This window comes from Brachyistius frenatus, unplaced genomic scaffold, assembly GCF_029030835.1.
Source record: "Brachyistius frenatus isolate BFR_SWC_R1_liver_20210118 unplaced genomic scaffold, ASM2903083v1 Contig_160, whole genome shotgun sequence".
Lineage (NCBI taxonomy): Eukaryota > Metazoa > Chordata > Actinopteri > Embiotocidae > Brachyistius > Brachyistius frenatus.
The window spans coordinates 187,328-198,700 of record NW_027210759.1 but is presented as its reverse complement, the minus strand read 5'-3'; the positions used below and the strand labels follow the sequence as shown (position 1 = coordinate 198,700).

The 11,373-nt window shown below is 41.3% G+C and overlaps 1 protein-coding gene across 2 annotated transcripts in view; it reads left to right on the top strand.

Moving 5' to 3' along the window:
- The window catches only part of LOC138631597 (BCAS3 microtubule associated cell migration factor-like), a 212,482-nt gene that overhangs the window by 13,785 nt on the left and 187,324 nt on the right, over nucleotides 1-11,373 (top strand). For both annotated transcript variants that reach the window (XM_069716632.1, XM_069716631.1), the window contains exons 5-6: nucleotides 808-914; nucleotides 9,712-9,793. In XM_069716632.1, the coding sequence (XP_069572733.1) occupies nucleotides 808-914; nucleotides 9,712-9,793 (189 nt within the window). The remainder of the gene's footprint in view (nucleotides 1-807; nucleotides 915-9,711; nucleotides 9,794-11,373) is intronic.

Sequence of the window (11,373 nt, the reverse complement as noted above, 5' to 3'; positions counted from 1 at the left end):
GGGAAAACAAAAAGGGGAAAAAAGGCTTAATAATAAAACGTGGCCAAATATAAGAGGAAGGACTAAAATACACAACAATCACTTCTATTTTTACTTTCAGGTTTATTAAATATCGTTGCGGGTGATAAATTGTTCTATTTCCATGTGTCCTCCCAGTATTTTGCACCTTCAAGTAGACACCCAATATTACATATGGTGCAGGAAAACACGCAGAATGGACAACGTGTGTTAAACTGGACATTTGGAAGATGTAGTTCTCGCTGCACGTCGTCAGTAGATGTGATGGACATTTTTTGCAGGTGGTGTGAAGTTTGCACCTGATTTTACACACAAACATTCAGTAAATCAGACCCGATTGTCTCTTGAGGCCACTGAACTCTCATAATCTTGTTATTATTAAAGCTGAACTTTGCTTTTGAATGTATGTTTCATACTGAAGGAGCACAAAAGCTCAGTGTGATGGCACCGGATCGTATTTGGTAAATGTGGAATGAAATTTGGATCCAGATCAGACTGAGACAAAACTTCAACTAAAATGATACTGCAGCAGCTTTTCTGCAAGTACAGGAAGAATATAGGAAAATGTTTTACACGGTGGATGGATATATGGATTGAACCCAGGGCAGAATCAATAATAGGTATGTGATAGCAAATAAAGATATGATAGAAGACTTAATCAGACAGCCTGATGTAAATCTGTTTTGGGATACCACACATGTTCTATTTATTTCTTGAGTCTGTCCTGGTGTTGAAGGGTCGAACATTTGCTCTAATTAAACTTTACTGTCTGCTATTCTGTTTGCACAGACACGGCCCGTAACCCAGAGTTTATGGAGATGCACAGCGGCACCACCGACCCCCCCCTCTGCCTCATGATCGGCTACACCGACGGGATGCAGATCTGGAGCGTGTCTGTAAGTCACACAACTAATGGACCTCTAGAACTGTAATCCTGTCTCGTTTCACCTGGTTCTGTTATAACAATAATATGTTCATATGGATATGAAACATAGATTAAATATCTTCAGCTCACTATAGAGCGATACTTCTTTCATGTATCTCTTGTGCAGCTCTGATCGACCCTCCAAAAGTCAACAGCACAAACAAAGTTTTTTTTTTAAGACAAGTTTCTAGACTGATAAATTAATTATTGTCAACAGATTTCCTGTTTAAATGAAATACAGTATGAATGTTGCACTTTTAACTATGAAATGAACTATGTTAAAAATAGTCACCAACCTTTGTTTTTTACTTACTGTGTCGATTACAATTACACACAATCGTGTGATTGGATAATGTAAACAATACGTCCTTAATGGGTTCAAAAGTCACCTCTGGTCAAATCCTTTGCTGACTGTGGACCTACCAGGACGCGTCCACTGTCCAACCAAATGGCTGATAGAAAAACAATAGAAATGTAGTTAATGTGAAGACCACTGTGATCAACACAGCAGCGTCAAGCACGCATCAACAACTTGTGCCAAGAAAGATTTACAACATTCATTAATAAAGGTTTGATATTAGTTTACACCCACCTTATTTTACCAATAAGTTGATCACTTAAATATACTGTATATCTTAACCATGTTGCTAATTTTAAATTGTACAACATGCTGTAGTCAAAGTTTAAACCTAAACAAGTTTCTCAGAGAGGTGTCAGTGTCTACTAATGCACTTGTATGTCGAAAGACCTTTTAGTTGTGTATCTGTCACAGAGGTCAGAGAGTGCTAATCAATCATTTTGGTGCTTTAGGAGCAGACTGAAAGTTTTAGAAAAACATAACTTGTACAGCAAAAACCAAAGAGAAAAGATAACAACAACTAAACTAGTAAAGTACAAACCTACCAAACCACACAGTCATTGAGGCCCAAGAACAAACAGGAATGTTTGAATCCTATTTAATGTCTGCCTGACTGTTTAGTCCAGCCCCCATCACTGTTTAAATGGATTGCAGTGCAGCTCATTGTCCACTAGGTGCCAGTGGTGACCGCATTATGGGCAGTATTTAATTCAAGCAGCAGCACTGACCTTATTCTGCAGTCCACCTCTGTCTGAGTAAAGTGTGAGGAGAAAGCCGGAAGGAGAACAAATACTCACACGGACCGTGAGCAGTGATTGACAGGCGATACATCTCTGGGAGCAAATGCAGCCAATCAAAAAGCTGCTTTTGATATTCAACAGATTGTAATTGACACAAGATGGACACAATTACAAAAAGAGTTCAACACCCAAATCTACCATAATGCTCCTTTTATTCTATTTTCCATGTTTCTGTGACTATCACAGGTGTAAAGTAGCCGGCATTTATCCATTTCCTCTTTAGTGTCATGTAGTTATTTGGCTTCAGGGTCGACTTGTTTCAAGAACATGAACTGGGTAGTAAATATACATACACACTTATTCACAAGGTTTATGTAGACGATGTAAACGTCCTTCTCTTCACACTTATAAACAAACTTCTTTACCCACATAAATTCTGGTACAATACTTTCAGACTATGAGTGACATTGTGATTGTATTGTTGTGTTGGAGAAATAATTACAGTATGAAGCAGGTGCAAATTATTAACCATATAAAAATAGTAGTCAAATAAAAATATTTATTTCTAATATATAATATTATGTATATTTAATTTGTTGCCTAACTGTTTGATTGAATGACTTGTGTCCACCGCTTTGTAAAACACTAAATGAACTGAATTTATTTTACCCTACATACTGTATAATGTCCTTCAGTTGTGGCACATTGCTGATGTCATGTTAAATGAGGCCACAAGATGGAGACTTTTGGATACATTGGGATACAGTGAGAGTGGGGATTTGGGTTAACATCACCTCTGCTATTTACAAGTCAGATATGCAAAAGAAAAAACAGCTACACTTGGTTCGTATTTGTTTTGCAAGCTGCAGGGTGAAATTCATTCATTCTATTCAAACATATTCTTATGGTTGGCCCATGTTAAACTCACAGAATGGTCAAGTTATTTTGTGCAGAAAATCAACCTGTTTAAAGTCCGCTTTGGAAAATCATTAGACGATTTTGACAGTTCTGTAACTTAACAAATGAGCCTCAACACGGCGGAGGCTTCGCTCACCGAGTATCGCCTTTCATGTAGAGGCTGTCACTGAAACATGCAAACTTCACATACATCCTGTGAGATCTAAACACACCGCAGTCCTTAATCAGGCTCTTTATAAACATCCACAGGCCGCTCTTACTTTGCTCGTGATCACACACGCTGGCCACTGTGATGTGGCAGATTTTCTGTTGCAGTTATTATGGTGGAGCCGAAGCTTCCAGCTGTTTGAGCCACACTACACACACCCAGTGAAAATACATGCTGCCTCTCAGTTTTAGCTGATTCACACAGCATGGACTGACCTGTTATCACACGCTGCTCGTCCTCATTGCTTTTCTTTCAGTTTTCTGAGTTTATGGGATGTTTCTGGGTTGTGTTTTTTTGCAGGGTTTTAAGTAAGCACCGACGGTGCCTCAGTCTCTACTTCTTGAGTGGCTGTGAAGTGTTTGTGACAGTTGCTAAACCAACACCCTCTGTAATGGCCCCGCAGAGTATGAGCATACACGTGTACATGCACGCTTTCACACACTCTTGAGATGGAGACTCTGACTGGCTGTGTGGATGCTGACAGAGGTGTTTAGGCGATGCAGATTACTGTCGCCTCACGCTGGAGAGGTGTCACCCTCCGCAGCCTGATAAGAGGCAGCCGGCCGTGGACTAATTGTCTGTCTACGAAAGTGTTGAGTCCAAATGGAAGAAAGATGTCTGCACAAGTGTCAGCGATGTGTTGGGCACCTGGAGCTGTGCATGTTTGAGAGATGCTCATATTTGAGTGGAGATTGGAAGTTTCTGTAATGCAGACACTGAAGTGCAGGTTTGACAGATTTACTGAGTCACAGCCGATCATCTGTAACCAGACCAGAAAATGTTGATTTCAGTTTATTTTGCTGCAGCACTGTGCAGCAGTGTGTGTGCCGTTATGATTTTAGTGCTGCTTGTTATGGAAATCCACGATCACGCACCTTTTACTGTCGATTCCTGAAGCACCTGCTCCCTTCAAACCTCCAATATGTCCAGCACTGTGTTGGTGAGTGTATCCACTTGTGAATATGGCCCAGATATCTGTTCACAGCTTATGGCATTACATTTGAGAGATTAAAACAGAAGAGCAGACACTGTGATTCCACAAAAAACCCATCTGAGCCACAAATGAAGTGAATATAATGAATAACTGTATGCAGGGAAAACAACTTTGGAAAAGCAATTTGGCATATTGCATATACGTCGGGCCACTAATGTAATGCCGGGAATGTTGTTGATGGCAGTGGATGTCACACAGAGCCGTGTAAGGCGAGGATGAGCAGTGGAGTAATGCACAATAACCCGGCGCATTAACCTCCGGCCCTCCCCTCTTCTGTTTTTAATCCAGCAAATTCCATTATTCACCCTCGCAGGTCCATTTGCCTGTACAGGAATCCCACCCTGTTGCCAGCCTCCTTTTATTCCTGCTATCAGTGCTCGTATAACCTGCTCGTGTCTCCAGTGTTAATCTACCACTGCTGGGCCTCAAGCACTCTGAATAAAAACACAGCTCCAAATCCGCCACTTTGAAAAGGCTACTAATTGCACAAAAGAGCGATCATCCCCTCAGATGGGTTTAAATACTTAAAACAAACAGATTAAAGCACTATTTAAGTGATAATGCACGTTTCACTGTAATTTAACGCATAAAAGAAGAAGCAAAGTGGGGCATTCTGCGCTTAGAACAATGTGCCATTATACACGCCAGACACGACCGTGAGCCTCACAGGCCATTGACCTAATATACTGGCATCACATATGAACATGAAGCCTGAAACACGCGCACACACGCACGCACGCACACACACACACACACACACTCATATCCATTAAAGCGCTTTGCACTGTGGTTGTGTTTCCTCTGTAATAAAGACCAGTAATGCAGCAAACCTTAAAATCTGCTCTTAATAGGGCAACATTTAGTGTTTATCCCTGAATGTAGTTCCATGTCTGTGCTGGAATGCACTTGTTGGATCAGTAAAGTCAGATGATGAACACAAGTTTTAGAATTAGAAAAAAAACAACCAAAAAACACATAGTCACAAACCTTTGAATGTTGAGATCTACTGGAAAATAAACACTAACAATGTAGCTCATAATTTTCATCTCATTTTTATGTACAGTGGGTACGGAAAGTATTCAGACCCCTTTAAATTTTTCACTCTTTGTTTCATTGCAGCCATTTGCTAAAATCAAAAAAGTTCATTTTATTTCTCATGAATGTACACTCAGCACCCCATCTTGACAGAAAAAAACAGAAATGTAGAAATTTGTGCAAATTTATTAAAAAAGAAAAACTGAAATATCACATGGTCATAAGTATTCAGACCCTTTGCTCAGTATTGAGCAGAAGCACCCTTTTGAGCTCGTACAGCCATGAGTCTTCTTGGGAATGATGCAACAAGCTTTTCACACCTGGATTTGGGGATCCTCTGCCATTCTTCCTTGCAGATCCTCTCCAGTTCCGTCAGGTTGGATGGTGAACGTTGGTGGACAGCCATTTTCAGGTCTCTCCAGAGATGCTTAACTGGGTTTAGGTCAGGGCTCTGGCTGGGCCAGTCAAGAGTGGTCACAGAGTTGTTCCGAAGCCACTCCTTTGTTATTTTAGCTGTGTGCTTAGGGTCATTGTCTTGTTGGAAGGTGAACCTTCGGCCCAGTCTGAGGTCCAGAGCACTCTGGAAGAGGTTTTCTTCCAGGATATCTCTGTACTTGGCCGCATTCATCTTTCCTTCAATTGCAACCGGTCGTCCTGTCCCTGCAGCTGAAAAACACCCCCATAGCATGATGCTGCCACCACCATGTTTCACTGTTGGGATTGTATTGGGCAGGTGATGAGCAGTGCCTGGTTTTCTCCACACATACCGCTTAGAATTAACGCCAAAAAGTTCAATCTTGGTCTCATCAGACCAGAGAATCTTATTTCTCATAGTCTGGGAGTCCTTCATGTGTTTTTTGGCAAACTCTATGCGGGCTTTCATATGTCTTGCACTGAGGAGAGGCTTCCGTCGGGCCACTCTGCCATAAAGCCCCGACTGGTGGAGGGCTGCAGTGATAGTTGACTTGTGGAACTTTCTCCCATCTCCCTACTGCATCTCTGGAGCTCAGCCACAGTGATCTTTGGGTTCTTCTTTACCTCTCTCACCAAGGCTCTTCTCCCACGATTGCTCAGTTTGGCTGGACGGCCAGGTCTAGGAAGAGTTCTGGTCGTCCCAAACTTCTTCCATTTAAGGATTATGGAGGCCACTGTGCTCTTAGGAACCTTGAGTGCTGCAGAAATTATTTTGTAACCTCGGCCAGATCTGTGCCTTGCCACAACTCTGTCTCTGAGCTCCTTGGACAGTTCCTTCGACCTCATGATTCTCATTTGCTCTGACATGCACTGTGAGCTGTAAGGTCTTATATAGACAGGTGTGTGCCTTTCCTAATCAAGTCCAATCAGTTTAATTAAACACAGCTGGACTCCAATGAAGGAGTAGAACCATCTCAAGGAGGATCAGAAGAAATGGACAGCATGTGAGTTAAATATGAGTGTCACAGCAAAGGGTCTGAATACTTACGACCATGTGATATTTCAGTTTTTCTTTTTTAATAAATTTGCACAAATTTCTACATTTCTATTTTTTTCTGTCAAGATGGGGTGCTGAGTGTACATTAATGAGAAATAAAATGAACTTTTTTGATTTTAGCAAATGGCTGCAATGAAACAAAGAGTGAAAAATTTAAAGGGGTCTGAATACTTTCTGTACCCACTGTATATTGGGGGATTTTTCTCATAAATAATTGGCTAGTCTGGGTAGGTTCAGGGTAGCTGAAGCTTCAATATTTTTGGAACCAACCAAAATGTGTTTTTAGATACTTATAGATCAAATGGGTGAAAAATGAAGTGAAATAAAACGCCCGGGATGTTGAGACACTGAGGTTGTGTCATCTTTAACATCTTTTAATCATATGGCCTTTTCATTTTTTCAGTTACTTGTCGTTTAATTTCCTGTGATTTATAATTCTGGGTGCAGATGTCTTCATTCATATTTATTTGTTGATATAAAAGCATTCATATGCATTGGTCATTTTTCTAACACAATATGACACCGAGAGAGATTAAGCTTGGTATTTAATCATAATGCAGGTAGCCTTTACACAGTTAAGTAAAAAAAAAAAAAAGAATTGCTGAAATTTTGTTATTTAAAATGTTTGAATTTTTTTAAAATGAATATTTCTTATTGTAAGGTGATATATTTCATGTTTATCTTGCACACTGTCCACCCCAACGTCTCCTCCAGTGACACATACCAACTCAAAATTTGTCAGCACAGTACCATGGTCATGTGCTTGTAGTTGTTGCAGTGTTGTTACTGCACACCGCTCCACGGGTTTTCTGTTGAGTGTGGAAGGACGTATGGTGGATGTTCTGATTCAGGACAAACTAAAGACTTCCATCACCTCTTTCCTTTTGTGCTGGCGTCGCCACAGTAGCTAAAGGCCAATGTTTTCTAGGAGGGTGTGCGTTTGTGAGATCTTCTGGCGGAACAAGTTAGAAATGTGTCCAGAAAAACTGCATGTGTTGATAGAAGCAGCTGAAGCAGCTCTATGAGAACACTTCATCAATCCAAATTTCTCTTGGGAGGCTCATTGGACATGTTTTGACTGCTAAAATTTGAATGCTCTGGTTTTGTTTTTACATCATGTGACTCATAAATGGTGAACTCCTCATCATCATTATCATCAGCAGCCTCAGGTACATCTTCATCTGCAGAGCTGACATCATCAAAACCTCCAATAGCCAACAGAATGCTGTTCTGCAGTAAACCTGGAACAAGCTGCAGCGCCATTATGTTTCTGGGACGAGAAGCCAAACAGACGCACTTCTGTATTAATGTGTCTGGGTTTCAATATTGGAAAAGTGAGACTACACTGCCACCATCAGGTCAAACTGGAAAGTACAACATTGCCCTCTATGATTCATCCAAACTATCTTTATTTAAAAAATAAATAAATCCTGTAATAACATGTTTATGACCGCCAGTTTGGGGAAAACTGGAGTTGAATTCTTAACTGAAAGAAATGGAGATAACACAGGATGTGTCGCTACCAACCTGATGCATGGATTCATTGGTGAATATATTTAGTCTAAAGATACAGTAGTCTGTTTACAAAATTTCCACCATGTGTATGTTTTCCATTGTAGTATACAAACTGCCCCAGGTTGCTAACAGTCATAAATTTACCAAACAAAGTGTGAACGATGGACTATAGTATTGTTGTATATCACAATCAGAGGGCCGGGTCATTTTCTGGACACCCCGGGCTTCATAGTCCTTTACAAATATTTAAATGTACTTATTTTAAAAGGCCAAAATGCCCCTTTCTCTTAGCCTAGCTCACCGCTTCAGTCTCCTCTGTAACATGTGCTCAGCCACCCTGAAGGCGGACCAATCATCGACTATGCTGGTGGTTAAGTGCGATGACGTTGAAGTCAAGCATTTGTTTTTTTAAATATAGTTTCGCCGTTGGTGCAGTCTTTGCCTGGTTCTGATGCATACTGATTGGTTAAAGCTGCTCCAGTAGTTTCTAAACTCACCCCAGGTCTACGCCCAGTACAACCCAACAACTGACAACACGGAGCGTACCCCGACCCATATATTCACACACTGAATTTGGTGACATTTCTTCACCAGCATTACAAACACGGTGGATGTTTTGAGCGGTGGGTGTGGCCGCCGAGACGTGGAAGTGGTCATATGGTCAGCATTTCTCTACTTACCCTGTCAGCAAAGAGATCGTGGAGTGGTCAAAGCACATTTTGGGAAGTGGAGACAGTCGGTTACAGAAATGGAGGATGAAAAGTGTGTACAGCCAAAACATGATTTACAGAATCTGGTCCAAAACCTGCTGAGCATGATGGACACCATTTAAAGTTTAGTCTGTGGAGAGACCAAAGGTTAATGATTTGAAACATTCAGTTATGCTTTTATGTTCATGGAGTCCAAAAATAGAAGATGATTTGGGGATTTTCAGACCGGTTGGAAACACTGGGAATAGAGTTTCTGCTGCTTACAGCCAGACTGGGACAGAGACATCTTTGGCTCTCACATCCTCAACCTTTCCTCCTTGGCTCTGTCACTGTAAGTGGAATCAGCTCGTTTGCAATGCGATGCCACTGGGCCTTTTATTCTGTGCCTATTCTGGTTTGGCTGGAACTTTAACCACCAGACCGCCATGTTGATGTTCCCCGTCCTCCCTCCCTGCCTCACCCCGTCACTGTCTGAGAAAAAAACATTTTCACACTGTTAGAAAAGATCGCTTTTCTTAAAGTGTGAGAAAATAATGATTTGTCGTTGTGCCTTGTTTCTCAGAAATATCCTGAGACCTATAACCTCCATGACTGACTTGTCCCGAGGAGAAATGATTTATTACTAGAAAATAAAAGAGGTGTTTGGAGACACTGTCTACATCACACCATCAGACAGCAGAAGACCAGAAAATTTCCCTTAAAAAGCAACAGCTCTGCCTGCAGAAGGTCGTGTGGTAGACGGCATCAAATAAGTGGCTTGACTTGTAATGATAAAAGTTTGTGAGCTTTACATGATCTCTAACTCACCATTTCTTTCAGTTGGCAGGTGAAGCCCAGGAGCTGTTCTCAGTGCGTCACGGTCCTGTGCGAGCTGCTCGCATTCTGCCAGTGCCTCATATCAGTGAGTATCTTCAACCCGCCGTAATGTCAACTACTTCCAATGAATCACATGCGGCATATTCAAACTGTGTCTTTCTTAAAATGATGTTTTATGAGATGATAATAATAATAAGATGATAATTTACTACTGTTCGTCAAAATCATACTTTGGTTTTACTTCAAAATGGCAGCCAGCATACTGAATACCAGATTAGATTGAACGAAAGGGTTGTGCACTTGGTGAAAATACAGCGAGTGTCCGATGGGAGTAAATCAGCAGCTCCAGCCAGCAGCTCGCTGCTTGTGTCACTGATCACGGAGACCTTGACTGTGATGAACGTCCGTGCATACTTTGTGGAGGAAGCTTGGCCCACTTTAATGTTGTATTAAAAATCATGTTGCTGGACTATTCAAATATTTGGAGGTTAGTTGATCCAAAACATATTCAGGAGAAGAAACAGTGTGGGCTGTTCTATCTCTGTAAAGGGGAAAGTGTTTAACATTTTCCTCATTAACTGTACAAATAGAGAGTTCATTTTCCATAAAACCACCCTGAACTGATCAATAACTGGAATGGTTGTTCAGCAATGAGCACATTATGTATCTTTTATTTGTGTCATTAATGAGAAATGTCAGACGGCTCTTTTAAGGGCCACATCTCTTCCACATCCATCCTCAACCTGCACCGAGCGAGACAGAAGCTCAGCTGTTTTCTCCTCGTCTCTCCACATGAACCCTCAAATGCTCCCGCAGCTTATTTTTGAACACTAGATTTATCTTCAAGTACCTCCATGTACTATTACACATATTTCCTTTGTGAGTCCTCTGAATTGTCTTCTCAGTAAAATTCTACAATGTATTTCCTGAAAGAAAACTCTTTGGTTAACTTGATTTTGGCATCTAAGGTCAGCACTAAAAATTAAATTGTGTAAGGCACATCCTAATGCAGTTTTGGGCTGTGGGCATTTTAAGTGGTGCTATATCATTAAAATTAAAGAGTGCTCCTTGGTGCCTCATCCTAATGTTGAAGTCAGTCTACGATTACTGCTGGCCTGCCCTCAATCGGTGGTGGGAAGCCTCTGAAGTCAGTGTGTCTTTGCTGCCAAGGCTCTGGAAACCTCACTGAGCCTTCACCGTCCTGTTAGTGATTTCAGCGCTCTAATACTCGCACTGAAAATAGATGTCAAATGTGCGGGCCGGAAAAATCCTAACGGAGCGCTGTATGCAAGAATACCAGCCCACCTGAATCTATTGTTACAAAGGTACCGTGTCAGACGGATAAAGAACAACTGTGATTATTAAACGTTAGTGGAAGGTGAGGTGGTGTCATCACATCAGACCTGCTGAGCACTGGTCCGCCACAGGATAGTTTCTGTTGTTGCTTAACAATAAGAGCACCCTGCTGGTTTGCCAATGGAAAGGTTTTTTGGCTTGACAGCAACAGCAGGGCCAGACCTATAAACGTGTTTCAAATTAAAAACCCTCTTTTCAGATTAAAAGCGTATGAAATGCCCGAGGGCCAGCTATGTACTAAGTTTGGATTTAGTCTTGTACTATGCAGCCTTTGGGTCTACTAGGAATGGACACACACACACACACACA